Here is a 22,732-nt window from a genome sequence, read left to right as displayed (position 1 = left end):
AGCTATTGGAGAAGTTGGGACGTGCCCAGTTCATATCTACAATAGACTTAACCGAGGGGTATCGGCAAGTACCGCGAGATGAACCTGCCAAGGAAAGGTCAGCATTCATCACCCATGCAGGAGTGTATGAATTTAATGGGCTTCCTTTCGGGCTGCGAAATGCACCCGCCACCTTCCAAAGGCTGGTAGACGGTCTACTAGCAGGACTGGGAGAATATGCAGTTGCCTACCTCAATGATGTGGCCGTTTTTTCTGATTCATGGCCTGAACACCTAGAACACCTGGAAAAAGTCTTTGAATGCATCAGGCAGGCAGGACTAACTGTTAAGGCCAAAAAGTGTCAAATAGGCCAAAACAGAGTGACTTACCTGGGACACCAGGTGGGTCGAGGAACCATAAACCCCCTACAGGCCAAGGTGGATGCTATCCAAAAGTGGCCTGTCCCAAAGTCAAAGAAACAGGTCCAATCCTTCTTAGGCTTGGCCGGGTATTACAGGCGATTTGTACCACACTACAGCCAAATCGCTGCCCCATTGACCGACCTGACCAAAAAGACCCAGCCGAATGCAGTTAAGTGGACTGATGAGTGTCAAAAGGCCTTTACCCAGCTTAAGGCGATGCTCATGTCTGACCCTGTGCTACGGGCCCCGGACTTTGACAAACCATTCCTAGTAACCACAGATGCATCTGAGCGTGGTGTAGGAGCAGTTCTCATGCAGGAAGGACTGGATCACAACTTCCATCCTGTCATGTTTCTCAGCAAGAAACTGTCTGAGAGGGAAAGCCACTGGTCCATCAGTGAAAAGGAATGCTATGCCATTGTGTACGCCCTGGAAAAGCTACGCCCAGACATTTGGGGACGGCGGTTCCAGCTACAAACTGACCATGCTGCACTAAAATGGCTTCATATTGCCAAGGGAAACAACAAAAAACTGCTTCGATGGAGCTTAGCTCTCCAAGATTTTGATTTTGAAATTCAACACATTTCAGGAGCTTCTAACAAAGTAGCTGATGCACTCTCCCATGAAAGTTTCCCAGAATCCACTGGTTAAAAATTGTCCTTCAAATGTAGAAAGTCTTGTAGTTTACCTACTTAGTAGTATATGTATAGGTGCATGTGTTGTATTAATCTGTTTCTTCTAAAGTTCTAGGAAGAAATCACCGCCAGTGAGGTTCCCCACTGTCTGTGATTTGGAGGGGCATGTCATAAACAGATAGTTAAGGGTTAATGTCTCTTTTACCTGTAAAGGGTTAACAAACAGTGAACCTGAAACACCTGACAAGAGGACCAATCAGGAGACAAGATACTTTCAAATCTCGGTGGAGGGAAGCCTTTGTTTGTGTTTTTTGGGTTTTGCTCTGTTCTCTCTGGGTTCTGAGAGGGGCCAGACACGTAAGCAGATATCTCCAAATTTCTGAAACAGCCTCTTCTGTTCAATTTAGTAAGTACCAATTAGGAAAGGTGGTTTAGTCTTTTTATTTGTTTTCTTTATTTGCAAATGTGTATTTTGCTGGAAGGATTGTATTTGTGCTGGGGGGAGGATTTTCTCTAGTGTCTATAAGCTGAAAGACCCTGTAACATTTGCCATCTTAATTTTACAGAGACAACTTGTATTGTTTTTCTTTCTTTTATTAAAAGCTTTTCTTTTTTAGAACCTGATTGATTTTTTGGTTATCTTGTGTAAGACCCCAGGGGAGGGAGTCTGCACCCACCAGGGAATTGGTGGGAGAAAGGAGAGAAGGAGGGAGGAAAAGCCTGATTTCTCTCTGTGTTAAGATTACTGTCTCTCTCTCAGGGAGAATCTGGGAGGGGGAGAGAAGGGCGAGGGGAAGGTGAACTCCTCTCTGTTTTAAGATTCAAGGAGTTTGAATCACAGTGATCTTCCAGGGTAACCCAGGGAGGAGAAGCCTGGGAGAGGCAACGGTGAGGGAAAGGGTTTACTTTCCTTGTGTTAAGATCCACGGGGTCTGGGTCTTGGGGTCTCCTGGGAAGGTTTTGGGGGGACCAGAGTGTACCAGGCACTGCAAGTCCTGGTTGGTGGTAGCACTACAAGTTCTAAGCTGGTAATTAAGCTTAGGGGAATTCATGCTGGTACCCCATCTTTTGGACGCTAAGGTTCAGAGTGGGGACTCATACCATGACAATTTTACTATTCAATAGCATAATTTTTATTAAAACCTTAGGGCCAGTTTTCCACAGGGCAAAAGCCCAAAGCATACCCAAAAATGTCATTACAATTGTATATCTAACTGGAGGATAAAATTTCAGGAATTGCCTGTATACATTAGTTGTCTATGCATACAAATAATCATTTAGATTCCCCATGGATATTTTCATGTAACTGCCCAATTTGCACATGAAATTGTGATAACTGCAGGTGCAATTTAGGCTTGCAATTGTATGAGCAATGTTAGAAATTGGGTGAGAGGAAGAGTATCAGTTCTAAGTAATATGAACTGTGGCCTTACACATGAAGATATTAGCAGTGGTCAAAAACAGGACCTTCAGCAACTAAAAGAGAGGCCTTCACTATAGAGTTAACTCAGGTTATCTACACTCGAGTTACTTCTCTCGAGTTAACCTGGCTTGAGTGAAAGTACCCACACTGCTAAATAACATTAAAGTTGCTTAGTCCACACTGGCATTGACCTCACTCATGTGTGGCAATAAGACTTCTGGGGGCACATCACATGGTTCTTTGCACGTAAGTAAGTTGAGCTGCTCTATGAATTCTTTCCCAATGAACTGTGGGATAGCTTGTCTGTCCTTTCAAGGGGATTGTGGGAAGGTATTGGAGGACTAGCAGCACTCAAGTGGAGCCAGCCAATGTCCATGTTGCAGAGTGGTTGTGTTAACAGCTGATAACTGTGCTACCTTGAGCTTTAGACTATAACCTCTGATGGGCTAGTCATTTCAAGTTAAAAGCACCACCATACTCCAAACAAGGATTTTTGTGTGTGGACTGGATTTAAGTTGGGAGCAACACTCAGCTTATAATTCAAGTACACTTTACAGTGAAGACAAGCTCTATCTGTTGAGCTAAAAGAGAATTCCTTTAGATGTCTGTAGCAGGCTTTTATAGCTGCTGGAACCACCAACAGACGACACAACCACATGCACTGAGCCAGCGCATTACATAGGGAGAGCCTATTAGGAGGAGTTGAACAATGACAGACTTTAGCGCTAGGCCATACTCATTGAAAAAGATTTTAAAATGAGAACCAGTAGTTAGAGGACTAAGATTTAGAACTCTATTTCTGTGGACCCCATTTTCATGGAAATTGACAATAGAAACAGGCAGGTAAGTGTTTTAAAACTTTCACTTACTCAGTATCTGGTGATGCAATGACCATTTCCATGAAATAACGCAGAAACAGAATATTACTGTCAGCAGCCAACAGTTAGAACTCTAACACTTGCTCTCAGGGCTGGTCTACAACAGTTTTGCACTCATTTAGCTGTATCAGATCAGAAACTAATATGATGACGTTCGTGTAATCACTAGTGTGGACGCAGTTATAAAGATATAGAAATGTGTATATGGGGGTTGCTTGTTTTGGCATACCAAGACAAACACTTTTTTATGAGTATAACTAGGTCCGGGTCTACTTTACAAGTTTCATTGACTTAATTATAATGGTTTGAAACATTGGTTCAAACAGTGTGTGTGTAGACTAGCACCCAGCCACGTGCACACACACACACGTTTGATCTGCAGCTGAAAGTGTCATTTCTCACCCATGTACTTCCAGAACCAATTTTAAGTTTGAAAGAAAAAAAGAGTAAATGTTTTAAATAAAATAGATATTTTCAAAGAAATGTTTAAAAACCTGCTTGTGCTCTGAGTCCCTTCTTTTTAGAAGTATTGTTTTCATCTCCCTTTTTTCACTTTAAAATGTCAAACTTTTTAAAAAAATGATAACAATTCATGAAGTTGAGTTTCACTGGATTGCTGTGCGTCTCAGGTGGCCAGCGATCTGACAGAGGTCTCCTGCCTCTCATAAACATGAAATGTGGGTATTTGGCCTAGCATCCCTTGCAGGTGAGTACAACATTACAGAAGAGCTCAGCCTTCTAATGGTTAAAGAGTTCCTGTATCTAACTTGTCTGAGTTGTAGTCTTACAACCTTTGATAAAGTAATTAAAATAAACATATTTAGCCATCCCTCTGAACTCAATACCTAGTCTAATATCCAGTTAAAAAGCATATTGTATTTATTTATGTGAAAACTAATTGGGGCCCAGAGTAGTGTGACAATATGGTAATCTTTGTTGTCAGGTATGACCGGCTTTGTTATTAACTGGAAGCATAAATCTTTAGGAATTGCTTTAACCCTGCACTTTCCTTGTGTCTGTAGAACAGGGGTTCTCAAACTGGGGGTCGCGAGCTGTCAGCCTCCTCCCCGCCCTGCCCCAGCCCCACTTAAGAAACATTCAGTCACAAATGTAAACATCTGATCTACAAATGTAATCAACAATCTGTCTTGTGAAACATACCTTGGTAGTTTGGGAAGTGCTGGTAAGAGGGAGCCTGTCCGTCTGTAGTTAAAGAACCCTCCAACTGCCAATGCTCCAATTATTATGATTAGAATGACTGTCAGCAACACTGCTACTGCTGCTACCAGAGATAGAAGAGTAAATAAATATTAAAACAAGCATACCTCAAAAGTTAAAAAAGCCCTGTCAGAAGTATAACATTGACCTTAAACTGACATGCAACTGAGCTCAGTTACCGAGTTTAATATATACTTGAAGCTTACTTGTTCCAGGCGGCACTCCCTTTGACAATCCTATTTCACAATAATTTCCTGTGTAGCCATAAGAACACCTGTGAATATAAGGGAGATAGTTTAACCGTTTGTCTTTTATTAAGTCTAGTGGGTACACTTTATTATTATATTTTGTAATGTTTACCTACAGGCAGTAGAGTTCAACTCACTTCTTAGTAATTACATGTTTCACTGACTGTAAAAATAATATGCCTGTTATCTGCTTAGAAATAGACATACAGGTAATGCTGAGTCAGAAACTAGAGTAATTAAAAGTGGAGATTTGGTTTCCGTGGAGCATCGGCAGCACCTACTGGCTCCTACCTCTGTGCATTTACAGGTCTTTCCCCCCTCACCAAATTTGTCATCATTTTGTAGCTTGTACTAGAGAAATCTTTATGGTTTGCTTTTTTTCCCCCTTTCCAAACCTTTTAGTTTCAAACTACTTATTTGCTAATGGTTTATGGTCATGTGCATTTTTCCTACCATTGCTACAAATACGCTATTATCAGTGTGTTAGATCTTCTGTTAATGCATTATTGTAACTACATTTTGAAGAACTGAACCCTAGTGTGTTACTAAACCAGCAAACTCTGACCTACGGCCACTACAACAGTGACTTACTTGCATTTGGGAAGATCATTTTCATCAATATAGCATGTTCCTCCATACGTACACCTACATGCTGGTGGCATTGTTGGAGGGGATTCAATGGCTGCAGAAATGGAAAGCCATGCATGTGTTAATAAGCCATACTCAGCAAAGCATATGCCACCATGCAATTTTTTTAAGTTTACTTTTAGGGTCAAATTTCAACCAGGTTTTTAATTTTGTGTATGCAATCACAAACTGAGTATGTGCTGACATTTGCAAATTCAAATCCAGATGCAGTTTTTTGAAAACACTGCTCTTAATGCCAGGGACATAGGTTGTTACTATATTTACTGTCTTGCCAAAATACAATCTTTAATCCAGGTAAAACTTCTATTCTTGCATAATACGGGGTTATTCAGTAAAAATGGTTCAGTAGCATCAAGAAGGGTGCAGGTTTCAACAGTTTCTCTTGCATATACAATGAAGAAATGTAAAGGAAAATTGCTGGACACTGCAGTGTATGCTTCTAATACTGGAAAGTTACAGACACAGCAAGGTCAGGTCAAGCAAATCTCTTGTTCCCTGCCTGCAGAAAATTCAGAATGCAACATTATCCTACCTCATCTGTCCCAAACTCCTCTTCAAGCCAGCTGGGAGATTCAGTCCCATAGGGATGAGCATTAAGTGATTTGTCCAGAAATGATGCATTTATTTTTGGAGAGAATGAAGGCAATCGTGGATGGAAACTTGCTTTTAAACAGGAGGAAAGAACCTCTGATGTGCCCCAAGTAGGACAATGACAAAGGGGGAGAAATCCCAAATCCAAGGAGTCTCCATTTATTATCTACATTGCACTGTGTCAGCACAAAGCAGCTCAAGCTCCACATTATTCAGCATTGGAGCCCATTAAATGTCATGCTACTGTTTCAGTCACTCTTCAGGTACCTCCTGAGGCTGAAACATTGTCTGACTTGGACTAGAGACACATCCATATAATATTGGATTGGTAAATTTTTAAGAGAAACCCACAGAGATTCTTCTGATGTTTTGATATTGAACCTAATGAAGATCTTCAAAAAGAGAGTAAGGTTCTTTAAAGTATAATTTTACTGGCCTTAATTCAGATTTTGGGAAATCTACACACTAAAAAGCATGGTACAAATATTATGGGAAAGGTCTGAATCCTCTATGCTTTTATAGTCTATAATGAAAGATGCATTTTGGCTCTCTCTTCCTTACACTTACAAGCTAGATATACTAGATGAGCCATAACAGTTTTTATATAGTACAATTTATCTACTTTCCAGTCAGAAGTAGTCCATTCCTGAAACCTTTACTCAAGCAAAACTCCTATTTGTGTCAATGGTAATTTAGCTTATATAGGGATCCCAGATTTGGGGCTAAGGTCTCTGCTTCCAACTAGAGGCCTTAGTTTGGGGAAATGATAAAAAAACAAACAAAACTATATGACAACTAAATGGTTAAGCTCCACTGTGTAGTTAGGTATCACATAAAAGCTTAGCGCAAAGTTCCAAACAGGAACAGAAAACTGAGTCACTGGGCCCAATACTGTAAAATTCCTTTTGTTGTACAATTATTTTTTTCTAAAACAAAATCGTGACCTGTTTTTCTTCGTCTCTGGCCAGATTATTTAAAGCAGTTTAATTAAGGGTAACAAATACAGGCACTATGAGCAATAAACAGCAAATCACTGTCATAAAATATAGCTAAAGCAATTTGCAAGGTTGTTGCTTCAAAGTTCAAAACAAACTTGTGCTAGATACAAATGAGATGCAGTGTTAAACTGAAATATCTCCTTGGCCTGCCTGGAGATGATCCAATACTTAATGCCTAAATAGTATCTTGTGATAATAATAAGTCAAAGTACGACAGAATAATGAGTAAATGTAAATCACAGGTGGCACTATCTTTGTGGAATAGCTTGTGAAATTGTCTGTCGCTGACCTGGAAAAAGACTATTGCAATTCATAACAGACAGATTAACTCTTCTTTTATCTTGCCACTTCCCTATTTGAGGTTGGCAACTTTTATAGCCTTCTTCCAAAACTCATGACTATTAGGCAACCTGGTCTTTCTAAGCTCCACTGATATCCAGTCCATGAACTGGGTCTCTGGCCTCCTCTTTCATCATCTTCTGTCCACGATCACAGCAAGGGCTTATCAATGTAACTCTTGGGTCTCTGCTGGGCATGTCCATACCAACATAGATTAGCTCCCTCAACTTGTCTTCAGTTAGGGCAACTCTCATTAGGATCTCCTCAATCTCATTTAACTGCCTATCACAGAGCATCCATCCATATGACCATTTTAACATCTTCATTTCATAGAGCAGAGCATACTGATTTCTTTTATCATGGCTGGCCAAGTCTCCATTCCATACATTGGGATGGATCAAATTACAATACATTCTACCTTTTAAACTTATTAGTATCTTTTTTTCACAGGTAACTGGTGTCAGCTCCCACCATTTGCAGGAAGCAGCTTTGGTACATTGCTGGGCATGACACAGGAGGGTGCCATTGCCAGCAATCATTGACCTAGGTATTTAAATTCTTTCACTCTTGTAAGTTCTCTATCTATAATATCCTTCATGGTGGGTCCTCCTCCCTCTGCCATCATAGCCTTAGCCTTACCAATGTTCATTCTTAATCCTGCAGATGGATTAACTGTAGAGAAGTAGCCTAGATTTAGTGTCACAAGGACCACTTTGTTATAGTTATTGCCCATCAAGGTGCAAATAAGATTAGGATATGTTTGGCTCATCTTTTGTACTTTTTGTTGTGATGAGGTGCTATCAACCAAACTAAGCCAGAACCCAGACTCCCTGGGTGCACAAAGAAGAGAGCATCTGGAAACTCGGTTAACAGCTAAGTAAAATGGCAGCCCTCACATTCACACAGTTCAAGGACTTTTCCTGGTTATTGCCCCCATTTTATCTATTGAGGGTGGAGAGAGGTGGGAGCATGCTCATGGATCCCATACCTCTCTCTACCGCTTTGGGTGGGTGCTCAAGGAAGGCACAGCAACTGTGCTTCCCAAGTGCTCCTGATGGCACTGTGTGGTCTGGTGCAATTCTACAATTTAGCACTGAATGCTTATATTTAAAAGGTTTGCATGATAAGCCAATTACTTGTAAATGATCTCTGGATGTATTTTGAGCTTTGTGTCTTCTCTCACATGTATTGTACAAAAATGTTTACTGATCACCCAAAAGAAAAATGTACATAACTGTAAACATAATCTGCATTTTGTCATACACTGCTTCATTCTCCTATGTTTCTAAGGTTCCATTTACACTAACGTATATGTACTAATGTATACACACAAATGGTTCATAACAGAATAAAAGAATCTGGTTGCTCATGGCTTAAACTTGTAGAGCAGCTGATGACAATCATATCCGTTAGTCAAGGCAAAATCCTGGATTGACCAAGGCTTTTAGCCCAGTTATAGAGTGTTTGTAGAGCTGGGTGGGAAGTGGATTTTCTCTTCATGCAAAATTCCATGATTCAAATTTGTTCCATTCCAAAACGGAATGAAACAAAAGATTCCAGTTACCCACAGAATGAAATTTTTTAAAAAAGATTTGTTTTGATAAAATTGAAATGTTTTGTTCCCATTTTGATCTTTAAAAAGATTACACAATATTATATAATTTTTTAAAATTGAAACAAAAAAGCCATTTTGAAACAGAAAATCAAACTGTTCAATTCAGAAAAAGGCCAAAAGACAATGTTTAGACCTTATCAGAAGGCTCTGTTCTGTTTTTTCCCCCATAAAACAATTTTTTTCCAAAATGTTTCCGTGAAATATTTTGCTTTCAACAAGTTAGCATTTTCCTACGAAGAATGTTCCACTGGAAATTTCCTACCATTGCTAGTGGGTTAAGTTACACACCATCTGTATCCATGTTGTAACTTGGTCCCCTGGCTATAGCTGTAATGTAGACAGGACCTAACCTAGGCTACAAAGTTTGAATCCACATTTGGAACCTAACTTCCCCAAAGGTCAAGGGTGTATGGGTCTGCAGTTCTGGTTCAACTCATTAGAAACAAATCGCCAGGGGTCTCTGGAGACAGCTGTACATTTGTGAATGGTTTTTGTGAACAATGGCCTGTTTCACAGCTGAACCTGAAACCTGTCTATTTTACAAAGAACTGAGGTACAAAGAAGTTAAGTGACCTGTCCAAGGTAACAGCAAATCAGTGGTATAACTGGCAATATAATTCACATGTTCTGGCTTCAGGGCTCCTGCTTTAACCACTGAAGAACCCTCCTCCCAGTTTGTATTTCTAATTCAAGAATGCTTTATTAATCATGGAAAAGCTATATACATTCCCCCTCCAAATCAGAAGGACATATTAAAGGAAAATACTACTCAGTCAGTGGTTCCATTTGCAGTTGGACAATTCACTCTACCTGCATCACATTCTGTGGTGCTGCCTTCTATAAAACGAGTCCCTTGTGGACAAGAGCAAGTGTATCCCCCTGGTCTCAGTAAGCAGAGATGGCTGCAGACATCTTTACAAGGATTAGGCACTGAAATGCAGATATAACAAAGGTTAACTGGAGGAGCATTCTAGCAGCATTTCTGAGACATAAACAGGGGGTTTTCCACCTGTCACCAAAGTACCTCATGATTATTACAGTAAAATTTTAAAACAAGTGCTTTTTCTACATGTAAAACAACCAAGATGGCTTACAAATACTGTATTTTATATTAAAATCTTCTGTCTTCTTTTACATTCATTACAAGAGCTAAATTACAGCTTTCAAACCAAGTGCACAAGGAGGTGAAGGAACAGAACATCTCCATTGTCTGAGCACCACGAAGCATGCCTACTCAAGGTACATCTACACTGCCTGCTTCTTTCCACCAGCTCCCTGTTGCTGGAGCCCTTCCCTGCTGCAGTGAAAGACTCCAGCAGCGGGGAAAGGCTCTGGCACAGGAGAGGCAGTGAGAAAACACTCTGCCAGCTCCCCATTGCTGGAGCCTTTCCCTGCTGCGCCTCTCCTTGCCACTCTCTGTGCTGGTGGAGTCTTTCACATCTAGCTACACATCGCAATGTGGACACATCTTGCTTTTCACTGTGGCATGTGGCTACATGGACACCACACACCACCATAGTGCAGACGAAGCCTTCTAGGAAGAGCATGCTAGAGTAGTATGAACTTCTCCTGGGAAGCCCTGCCTTTACTTGCCATTGCAGGAGAGTTAAGATAGAGGTGGTCTATACGGGAGGCAGTAATGAGTGGCCTGCACTTTGTGCTTTTGGAGTGCAAATATCAATTATTGTTGCCTCCTGCGTAGAAGCTGTAGGAGGGGGAAAATGAACTCAGGAATAATTTTGTGCTAAATGACTGCAAAAGAGAAATATACTGTTCTTCTGTGTTTAAACTCTGCTTTATTTTATATGTTCCCGCATCTCTCTATCTCTCTATATTTAATACACTTATCAATCTCAGTTCCATCTTTATGCTTTCAAAAATAAGTACTTCATGTACTTAGAGATCTGCCAATTCCCAGGCTATTACTAAGCTTTTTGAAGGCATTGTTATTCATTTGGGATAGCAGTTTCCAGATAACAGGGAACAGAACATCCAAGAGTGGTGATTACCTGACTGATTGTATCTATGCTGATGATAGATACGCACTTGAGTGAGCCAAGGGTTTACAGTCAGCACTTTAACCTTTTCTCCATTTCCAAATTTATCTTCCTTCCAGACTTCACCTCTTTCCTTAGAAATCCAATATAAATGGCCTTCAAAGACATCAAGGCTGTACGGACTGCTGACTTCTCAAAGGAACAAAAAAAATAATCAGTTAGCAAAGAATCCCTAGCAGTATTGATGAGCGAACTATTCTTCTCCTTCAATCAAGTATATTATTCATTAACCACTTGCATTGGTATTGACTGAAATGTCATCGCATGATTGAAAAGAACAGGCCACTGCACCTGCAAATTGATAACACATGTAAAACAGCAATAATCAGTTCAGTTTGTGCCATGTTCTGTCTGTTTTGCTCATGCAAGTTAATCGCAGTGGACCTAATTCTCAACCACCTTGCATAGTCATTTACACGCATGCAAAGTGAATGCAAAACACTACCAAGTCTGTTTCTTAATAAGGTACCTAATTGGGAGCTGAGTGTTTTGGAAAATCTGGCTCCAGTTGTGAGATCTGAGTACTTGAAAATCTGGCCCTACATTCACATTAATTTTTTAAACCAGAAATATATACAACATTCATGTAAATTTCCTACCTCCATGTAATATAGTGGTTCTGTCTGTTCCATCAGGTCTCATGGATTCAATAATATTTTCTTTAGAATCAGTCCAGTACAGCCTGTCATTGTTGAGATAATCAATAGAAAGGCCTGTGGGCCAGCCAACGTCTTCAGAAACCAGCGTTCGCCTTTGCTGTCCATCCATCCAGGCACATTCAATCTTTGGCTGCCTCCCCCAGTCAGTCCAATACATAAGCCTATAAGAATACAACTAGAATTTAAAATGACTTAGAATTCAGTGGTTGGGATTGTTTTCTTTGGCATCATCCAGTAACTAAGTCTAGAACTCATCAAAGAGATTGTTGTGTAACTCCTGATCTGCAGACTGGGATCAGGAAAAACACACACAGAACTCAACAAATGAGCAAATTCTTATAAATGAATATCATGGAAAACAAACGTTAAAGGAGAGTTTCTGCATCTTGGCACTCAGGTGGAGAGGGGGCAGTTGCAGAGGCAATTCTAACGGGGTCATTCAGGGAAAAGGGCTTTCAGCAGTTTCCTTTGGGTGCTATCCTCAGTTCATGTAACTTTGGCTTCAAAGGATCTATCCCAATTTTCTCCAGCTGAGTGTTTGACCTATGATATGCATCACTCAGAGATGTTAAATATGCCAATGTATTTATACCATTTCCCATTTAATACATAATGAAAATTGCAACAAAGATAAATAGTGCAGAGTGGCAAGCAAGCATGCAGCAGTCCTTACTCATACATTGACTTTAAGGGGACAACCCATGGGCTAGACACAACTTTCCCATAGTGCAGCTGAGCAGGGGAGAATGACTCCCTCCAGCTCTGTGCATCCATGTTAGGGTTGCCCAGATTACTGCTCTGGCCACAGAAGGGGCTGACTGCCTGATGCTATTCCCTGTGAGCAAGGGATCATGGAAGGGATGAGAAGGAATGAGGAGTGGATAGAGATAAGGCTCCACCATCCAGCCCGCCAGCAGAGCTGGTCACGCACAAAAGAAGTAAGCTACACCCAAAAAGAGTAGAAGGAACTTACTCCCTCTCCCACAGAGGAAGAGAAGAGCTGGGGAGGAATTGTGCTTTGCTGGATCAGCCATTATTTATGTGTCTTGTGTGATGCTGAATACAAAATGGGGACTGGTTAGGCCAAAACAAATAATAAAAAAGGAAAATGATGACGTTTCTTTGGTTCTTGTAGTCTGAATAAACGGAAAGATATCTCCACAGCTTTTCCTGTTTCTTGAGTAACGATAATATGAAAGGCAGGAGGAGTTATAGGAAAGACATCTTTAATAGGTATGTTAAGGAGTCAGTGTCACATGTTGAGGCTCTGCAGTTTGAGACACGACAGTTTGACCTCTAAGCCCCTGTTGTAACACCAAACCAGACCCCTCCTGAAATCTGGCCCTGAAATACATTCCCTTATTTAAAAATTCCCTGTAGTCAAGATATGGACAGAAATTTGTATGGACATCAACAGCAACACGTAGCCTTAGTCTTTTCAGTTACTGAGCAATCTTATAGATTATTGTTGTGTTCTTGTTCTATTGTTGTCTTGCTTGCTGTGTGCCATTTCCCAGAACTCCTTGAGGTCCTGAAATACTTACCCAAGCTTGGGATTCACAACAATAGCTGCTGGTTGATCCAGTAGAGAGGAAATAAGCCACTTCCTGTACCGTCCATCTAGCTTTGCTACCTCTATTCGATTTGTCCCAGCATCAGTCCAGTAAAGATGCCTGAATTATATTAAACACAAAATGCTGTAAAAGGTTAAGATGTTATATCTGGGGACAGGGCTGAGAAAATCTGCCTATCTTTTAATATGTTTCTTGTTGTTGTTTTTTACAGCACTCGGTATTCAAATGAAAAAAAAACCTGACACATGAAAAAACATTGGGACCCTGTAAAATCACATTTATTTAATACCAGTATAACTAACACAGGAATACTGCACTGGTTGAATGGTAGAACTGCCAACATGCGTCACCACAGTGCCACAGAAACCTCACTGTTGAATTTAGATGCAGCTTGTTGCAGAATTCAGCGGCCCTTACCTACAAGGTTAACTAGGTTTCTCTTTGTGCAGAAGTTTCCACAGCTGGCCTTGTTTCCTGTCAAATAGCCTTGACAGAAGTCCTACTGTGAGGTTTTATTGTTACTTTTAGGCACTGCACGTAACTAATGAGCATCTTCACAGATGCTATAGTCTTCTGGGAACAGAAAGCTGATTCATTAAAACTGAAAATTAATTTAAATTTGAATTAATCTTGTGAGTGCATTTGTTTGGGTTGATGGGGTCACAGCTCCACTTTATATTTTTGTCTTTTAACAAAAACATTTTCGGAAACAAGGGTTGTTATGAATTTTTAAGTATCGTATCTGATATACAGATTTTCTGATTCTATGTGCAGAGCAGTGTTTGCTCTTCCTTGGATTTAGCTACTCTTTACTGTAATACCTTTGTTAATCTTCTTAGCTATCTCAAAGAAGATCACATATTCAACAAAATAATATTTAGCAGTTGTACCATGCCTTCTCTCTGAACCAATGTAGATTCATCACCACCTTGTGAGTGTATGGAAGTATTGTCATTCCTTAGGGCTGTCAATTAATCGCAGTTAACTCACACGATTAATTCAAAAAAATTGTGATTAATTGCACTGTTAAACAATAGATTACCAATTGAAATGTATTAAATATTTTTGATGTTTTTCTACATTTTCAAATATATTGATCTCAATTACAACACAGAATATAAAATGTTCAGTGCTCACTTTATATTACTATTTTTATTAAAATATTTGCACTGTAAAAGTGGTAAACAAAAGAAATAGTATTTTTCAGTTCACCTCATACAAGTACTGTAGTGCAATCTCTTTATCGTGAAAAGGTAATGAAAATGTAGATTTTTTTTTGTTACATGACTGCATTCAAAAAAACAAAACAACATAAAATTTTAGAGCCTATAAGTCCACTGAGTCCTACTTCTTGTTCAGCCAATTGCTAAGACAAACAAGTTTGTTTATGTTTACTGCCCACTTCTTATTTACAATGTCACCTAAAAGTGAGGAACAGGCACTTTTGTAGCCGGCACTGCAAGGTATTTATGTGCCAGATATGCTAAACATTCGTATGCTCCTTCCTGCTTCGGCCACCATTCCAGAGGACATGCTTCCATGCTGATATATCTCGTTAAAAGAATAATGCGTTAATTAAATTTGTGATTGAACTCCTTGGGGGAGAATTATATGTCTCCTGATCTGTGTTTTACCTGCATTCTACCATATATGTCATGTTATAGCAGTCTCTATAACCCTAACCCTAACCCAGCAGATGTTCATTTTAAGAATACTTTCATTATAGATTTCACAAAACGCAAAGAAGGTTCCAATGTGAGATTTCTAAAGATAGGTACAGCACTCAACCCAAGGGTAAAGAATCTGAAGTGCCTTCCAAAATTTGAGAGGGATGAGGTATGGAGCATGCTTTCAGAAGTTTTAAAAGAGCAACACTACAATGTAGAAACTATAGAACCTGAACCACCAAAAAAGAAAATCAACCTTCTGCTGGTGGCATCTGACTCAGATGATGAAAATGAATTTGCATTGGTCTGCACTGCTTTGGATCATTATCAAGCAGAACCTGTCATCAGCATGGACACATCCTCTTGAATGGTGGTTGAAGCATGAAGGGATACATAAATCTTTAGCGCATCTGGCACGTAAATATCTTGCCACGCTGGCTACAACAGTGCCATGTAAACATCTGTTTTCACTTTCAGGTGACATTGTAAACAAGAAGCAGGCAGCATTATCTCCTGCAAATGTAAACAAACTTGTTTGTCTGAGCGATTGGCTGAACAAGAAGTAGGACTGAGTGGATTTGTAGGCTTTAAAGTTTTATATTTTATTTTTGAGTGCAGTTTTTTTTACATAATTCTACATCTGTAAGTTCAACTTTCATGATAAAGAGATTGCACAACATGATTTGTATTAGGTGAATTGAAATATACTATGCAAATATTTGTAATAAAAATAATAATATAAAGTGAGCACTGTACACTTTGTATTCTGTGTGGCAATTGAAATCAATATATTTGAAAATGTCAAAAACACCCAAAAATATTTAAATAAATTGTATTCTATAATTCTTTAACAATGTGATTAATTGTGATTAAATGTTTTTCATCGCTTGACAGACCTATTATTCCTATTTCACAGATGAGGAAACAGAGGCACAAAGATGTGACCCCCATCTCAGTGTATAGATCCTGTGAGTATGTCTGCACTGCAGTCTGAGGTGTGAGTACAGCTCAGGTAGGCACACTCACACAAGCTTTAATATAGCTAACGCAGCTAAAAACAGCAATGAGGATGTGCTGGCACATACCCCAGCATGGACTAGCAAGGCGAGTACTTATCCTGGGTTCCAGGCAGGCTTGTGCAGCCCATACCACAGTCTGTCCTGCCACATCTCCAGTGCTGTTTTTAGCCAGGCTAGCTAGATAAAAGCTAGCATGGATATATATGCCTAAACTGCAGTCACACCTCCCATTGCAGGTAGAAAGACCCTAAGTATACATTGAGTGGGTTTTTATTTAAATCTCTCACCATTGCTCTAGTACTAATACAGATCCAGTGCCAGGATAGACAGGCTGCTGGTGTGTTTACCAGTATGTTGTTTGCACCTGCTCACAACTGTGGAGATATTGACACATAAATGCAGCCAGCCCCTACTGACCTCAGAGATAACCTTGGTTCTCGGGTTGATCTGCCATGGGTAAAGCAGACAGTAAGAGAACGTGAAGGCTGACAGTGTAAATCTAAGGCTTTCAACACAGAAGTTTTCTCCAATTATATCACACAGCCATGGTGGAAGAAAAGAGATAATTCTTCCCCTCAGCCATTGAGTCAGAACCAACAGAATTTTTCAGGGTAGTAAAATCACCAGATTGTCCAACCAGATTGTGTCACTCTGCCCTGGTAAACAACACAGCATGCGATGACGAACTGCCAACCTATTTCACAGAGCATATTACCCAATCCAGGAGGAAGAGCAACAGAAGCCACCCATCAAGCTCACGACTGGAAACATCTGTCTCCTTTCTCCTTGCACTAATTCTAAAATCATCAGTCATTCACACAAGAAGCTTTGAAGAACTACAGGAAGTCTGACTCAACACTGGTAACTCAGACCCAACAAGCTAAAAAGGGCAGTCTCCAACTATGTCCATCCACTACCAATATCCAGGTCTCCCCCAGTCAGGTACCAGGCTAGCACGTGCAATTAGAAACAACACTAGTTATGCTAATGGATGACCTTCCACTGCCCATAATAGGAAAGCAGTGAGATGGCCAAGTTCCTTTCCCTCAGGCCATGAACTCAGAGCTGTAACGAGCATGTCTTCCTCACTTTACCAGACTGCTCACTAGGTTGTGCTTCTATCACCACATCTTGATTGAACAACTAGGGAAACACTACGAAACTTAACAGTCAAATGTCCACACTACTCAGATGAATAGCTCAGCACAATAATTTCACTCACTTGCAAGACTGATACTCAACTATCTCAGTGCCTGGGTGAGATCAGCCAGCAGATGAAAGGCAGCTGACTGATGCTAAAACTAAGTAAGGTGGAGGTGATGCCAGAGGGGAAAGGGAAACATTTTACAGAAATAATCACTGCTGTGCTATCTCCCACCATTAAGGGAGTCTTTATTCAGTCAAGCTGTTTCTTTGGCTGGGCGTTGTTTTCAGACTCCTCACTGTTTCTGGATGCTGAAATAGCTAGTGCTGCCAAAAATGTTTTATTCTCTTTGTAGATAGCAAGAGGCTGTGTCCCTTACTGACCTGGTCACTGTGACTTTTGTCACACCCAGGTTGGCAAAGGGCACCTCCTCGTACTTGGAATGATTGCACCAGCCTTAAAACACTTCAGCTGGTCCAATATGCAGCAGCCCATCTCAAAAATGAATCTTGCTACTGTGAGCACATCGTGCCCCACTCACGATATTAGCTCCCCACAGAACACTGGGTACGTTTTAAGATTTCTGCCTACACCCATAAGGCATTCCATGGCGTTAGATCAAACTACCTAAAACATCACCTCCTACTCAGGACCACAGCCTCCTTCAGTAATTCCATCCCACAGGAACAACAAAAAGGTCAGCTTCAGCAGTTAATCTCATAACAGCAGAGGGGTCAAGCTTCCTCCACAACTGGTGCAAGGCCAAGGAATTCTCTTCCAGAGGAGCAACAATGGCTGCAGACTCATCACCTTCAGGGTTAAGTGAAAAACTAAATTCTCTAGCCCAACAGCTGAAGGAAGAAAAAGAAACGCTTTCACACACTTAACATTCTAGTACTCTCTGATAATTCTAGTCTATGTTCAACTCTTGCCTTTCTTCTGTTTTGGATGGCACTCAGACACTATGGTGGTAGAACCAGGTAAGAGCCTAGACAAATAGAAGACAGACAGACAAAAAGGGGGTTGAGAGCCTCCTCCCTCTGCAGAAGCCACAGGGCAAGTTCTTTCACAGGTTCTTAATTTAATGCCAGGGAGAATGTCCAGCAAACATAGTGGCCCGTGCACCATAATCCTAATGAGGCATGACTGATCTGCCAGTTGGGGAGTAGGTGCAGTGCCCAGGCAGCTAGCTAGAACATATGATGCAATAGGCAACAGGTGTTAGATTGAGACACACGCTGCTTCTGATCAAAGAAGCAAAGTGCGTACAAAAGTGCATTCATCTGGGCCACCTTGAGACCTCCCATCTCCAGCACAAGGACGGCTTGTGCAGGATGCAAGACTAGCACCATATTTCTCATCTCTCATGCATGCCTGTTTAAGATAAAAGGACTGGATTTCACATGTCTAACCAGTGATCAATATCTCAGACTCTTACCATATTCAGATGTGTAACATTCCTAACTTTTCTGTTTACTCACCTCCCAACCCAGTCCACAGCTAGACCATCAGGATTAACTATGTATCTCAGATTCAAGTCAACTTCCCTCACAGGATTGTTTCCACTGCCATCAAAAGTGGGGAGATAAGCACGTTTGATGGATCCAAACTCAGAGCCATGTCCCAAAATGCTGTAATATACAATACCTACAAAAAATTCAAAGATCATTTTCATTGTGAAGTCATTTGAAAGGTTTACTCATTTTTGGATGATCCTACTCCTACTGAGATAACTATGGTACATGAGATACCAATTTAACATATTTCTGTTTGTGTGAGAATCTCATGTTGGCACTCAATGAAAATGCAAAATATAGGAAAATTTGCATTAATTCTAAAATCATCAGTCTATAATATACACTGGATAAGACGTACAGCTGAAATCATTAAAGATCCCATGCCACATTTTGCAAGAGTCAGTGCCTTACCTCTGATGTCTATTTCATTGACTAGCACAGGCAGGATCTTGTGAGCCCATGCAGGGGCTACACATGGCAGAGGATGAGTTCAGTGGTAGGGTGGCATATGACAGAACATAAGGATTCACCAGCCTTTTCCCCCCTAGGGATGAGTGGTGGAGGAGAGACACATGAGTGCAGACTACTGTAGTCCTGAAGCCTGCTGAGGTTAGAAGAGTGCAGAAACTAGCTGTGGCCAGCCCTGAAGTTGGGGGTGCCAGGATGAGGGGCTTCTTGCACCCTTCTACTCTTGCACACACAGTAAGAGCCAGCCATGACCCTGTCATAAAAGTCATAATGTCCTTGGGTAAGAAATGAAAGGGAAAGAAAGAGATAACAGAACAAACCAAAACTCACTGACTAGATGTAGTTAAAGAACTGACAGGGTGTGAGAGGATAGGTATGAGGGAGGCGTATAGCTGAAGGACACATCCACTCCACCAGAACTGTTAACTAATATAGTTTGAAAATTAACCTTCAAAACTAATGCTAGTTATGAAATCAATAATGCATAGTTAAGTATGAAAGCTTCAAATATACTCACTCAGGCCTATCCCCTCAGGATCCCAGTCGTAGTCTATAGCTTGGATGTGCTCCTGGTTATCAATGTAGTCAGAGTACTGCTGTGATGAGATATTGTATCTCCGAATACGCACATTGTCTGGCAGGAGTAACAATGGTGGGTTACCTGGAAAGCAACAATAGATTTTACTTCTCTGAATTCAATAGTACTCTCACAAGGGAAGCAGGTGAAAACTACCCATGATCAAACCTAAATTAAAGGTTTAGAGGTTATGTTTGGATAAGAACCTGATAGAAAAAAGACTTACTTGGACAATCATCTGAACTACCGAACCCTTTTGGGTCTGCAAAACTGATCCTACAGTTGCTTACTGATAGGCTTGGTGTTAACTACCATCACTAGTCCTGTTGACGTCAGTGCACTCCCTCACCATAATAAGCCGAGTAGTAAGTGTTTGCAGGTTCAGGCCCTTGGACTGGAAACTTCTAAAACTATTTTTTAAATAAGTTTTCTTACACACCCTTGGCTTTTCACCTTTTAGAAATTCTCACTGCAAACAGGACAGGTGCCTTGCTTCCTCTTTGTAAGGCTATGTTATTTAACTCCATACACCACAACCTCGTTATTTATCACTTAGCCTTTAGAAGCTCTGAGTATCCTTTTATATAGAGCACAACCCCATCTCAATCACCATATATTATTACTGTTCCATTCTCAGCCCTCCTTTCTGTTTTCTCCAGCTCTTTGTTTTTCATTTTCTGAAGGAAATCAGAATCAACCTACTCAGTGACTGTCACACTGACATTAACCTAAGAGACAGAACTAATGCTTGGAGTTATAAATGAGCTGTTATAAATCCTCCTGTTTGTGTTCATCAGTCCATGAACAATAAACAGTGATCTGTCAGCAAATTGTCTTTGATTTGCACCACTCTAATACAACTGTCTTCTTCTAAATACATTAATTAGGTTACGAAGTCTAAAGCCTTTGGGGGTGGGAGCTAATGGACAGCTGCCTTTTGTTGATAACCGCAACATAGATAGTCTTTTGTTTTCAGGAAATCTGGGGAAGGAGAGCGCAGGGCAGGCACCCTCTAAATATTCTAGAGTATTTATCAAGTCAGATACCTGCAAGAAGTGGGTATTATTTTAATTCTTACAAATGGAAGCAGAGAGGGAGTATTTACATTCCTGCACAAAGATGTACAAGGTTACAAGAATGTACGTAAACCAGACAGAATCTAATGCTGCACAAAAAGATTTTTGTTTTTTTCCCCAGTTATAACGGGGAAGCCTACATTCTTTAAAGCTATTACAGTCAGCTTGCTTTTCACAGGCGGCAATCAGTCAGGCTGTCAGTTAAACATACCATTGGCAGCACACTGTTTTCCCTGTTGATCACCCACAGACCTAAAGCCATCAGCACAGAAACATTCGTAACTTCCTTTGGAATTCTTACAGTCCTGGGGGCAGGTTCCAAAGATCTCACACTCATTGATATCTAAACACAAATGGAGAGAGAAAATATCTCATGTTTAATTGTTTCCTTAGCTGAACTACTCACATTTATAATTTCAACATTCTGATTTGGGGCAACTAGGGGGGAGGAACACAAAGGGGGCACCAACCAAAGAGGGGCACATGGCCTCATGATATAGCACCCCTCATGACTCCTCCCCATCCCACTCCCAGTCTGGGGCCCCCGCGCTATCCCCATCTGGCCCCTTCCCCATCCTATGTTACCTGGCGGAGTGGGGCTCGGTCCCACTGTGCTGCACCACACCGGGCAGTGTCCCCTCCCATGCAGCATGGCTGGAAGCTGCCTGGGACCTGGGAGAGTGCTGCTGCCCCATCCCAGCACATTATCTGGTCGGGGGCTGGCAGGGGAGGAAGTTCTGTCCCATTGTGCTGAGCTGCTGCATCACACTGGGCAACATTCCCCACTGAGCAGCGTGGCCGGAAGAGTGTGAACAACTAGGACTCGCTGTCAGCTCCATCCCAAAAGAGGAAGCTGTGTGTGGCAGGTAGAAAAGTGTGGAGTGGCCCCAGCCCACCTCACCTGAATCCTGGTGTATATACCGGGGGACCTCTGCTCCTCCTCAGGGGAAGGGCCTTTGCAGCTGCTTTGGTGGGTGGAGACAAAGGGGCCCCATGCCTCTGTTTCTGCCTCTCTGGGAAAGGACACCACCATTCCCACTCCAAGGGGTAGGGAAGGACTTCAGAGCAGGGGCAAGGCCATATGGGGATGAAGCCACAAGGGGCCCCATGTCAGAGTGTGCCAAGGGCCTTAGATTGTTCTAATCTGGCCTTGCACATGCCAAGACACTCAGGATGTGATGTGTTCTGCCCTGTAAAGGGATTCTAAAATGACATCACAGGCTCCCACGTTTATTCTGTCTCAGTCATTTCCAGATCCAGTGTGCTTGCGTCACTAATGTTTGTTCTGTCAGTCTGGGACTGAGAGTCCAGCTAGGTTCTTTCCATGGAGCACATCGTCACCAGCATTAAAGGGCCAAATGTTGCCCTCAGCAGCACTTCAGTGTACACCTGTGCAAACCCCCTTCTTGGAATTTAATAAACAATTCTCTAGACTGAGCTGACAGACTAGAATCCAGCTCGCTCGCTCTTGAATGTGCCTGGTTCTGTGTCACTAGGTAGAGTAAGAAGCAATACATATTTATTTTCATCTCTAAAGCAAGGATATATTACACTAACCACACAGGGAACAGAGCTGTTGAGCAACAGTGTAGAACTGCACTGCAAGCAAGTTAGTGAATTTCTCAGAGCAGAAGCTCTGATTTTATTGTAAATATTGACAGTGGTAACTCAGATATGATCTAGCCTTACGTTAGTGGAAAGGCTTCCCTTTAATTCAATGCAGCTGGATCAAACCATAAAGCTCTAATTCAGCAAATAAGAATGTATTTACCTTTAAACATCTGAGCACTCCCATTAAAGTCAAGGGAGCTACTCACATGCTTAAAATTAAGCATAGGTTTAAGTTCTCTGCTGTACCGGGGCCTAAATTCTGGGAGAGAAAATATATTTCAGACACCAAATCTGTGTCAGAAAAGGTCCAGTGAAGTGCAAAAATCCCCTTTGCATGCAATAATGAATAGTTACATCTAAATTATTGTA

The 22,732-nt window shown here is 41.1% G+C and overlaps 1 protein-coding gene across 2 annotated transcripts in view; it reads right to left on the bottom strand.

Annotated features, from left to right (window-relative positions):
- The window catches only part of LRP2 (LDL receptor related protein 2), a 186,145-nt gene that overhangs the window by 13,230 nt on the left and 150,183 nt on the right, over positions 1–22,732 (bottom strand). The window contains exons 66-75 of one of the 2 annotated variants that reach the window (XM_030580404.1): positions 20,964–21,095; positions 19,617–19,760; positions 18,596–18,761; positions 13,255–13,383; positions 11,651–11,871; positions 11,004–11,180; positions 9,805–9,924; positions 5,395–5,485; positions 4,762–4,829; positions 4,499–4,619 (exon numbers count right to left, since the gene is read on the bottom strand). In XM_030580404.1, the coding sequence (XP_030436264.1) occupies positions 4,499–4,619; positions 4,762–4,829; positions 5,395–5,485; positions 9,805–9,924; positions 11,004–11,180; positions 11,651–11,871; positions 13,255–13,383; positions 18,596–18,761; positions 19,617–19,760; positions 20,964–21,095 (1,369 nt within the window). The remainder of the gene's footprint in view (positions 1–4,498; positions 4,620–4,761; positions 4,830–5,394; positions 5,486–9,804; positions 9,925–11,003; positions 11,181–11,650; positions 11,872–13,254; positions 13,384–18,595; positions 18,762–19,616; positions 19,761–20,963; positions 21,096–22,732) is intronic. The other variant, XM_030580405.1, reaches the window with a different exon arrangement.

The sequence above is a fragment of the Gopherus evgoodei genome, chromosome 11 (assembly GCF_007399415.2).
Source record: "Gopherus evgoodei ecotype Sinaloan lineage chromosome 11, rGopEvg1_v1.p, whole genome shotgun sequence".
NCBI classification, from domain to species: domain Eukaryota; kingdom Metazoa; phylum Chordata; order Testudines; family Testudinidae; genus Gopherus; species Gopherus evgoodei.
This window is presented reverse-complemented; position numbering and strand designations above follow the sequence as displayed.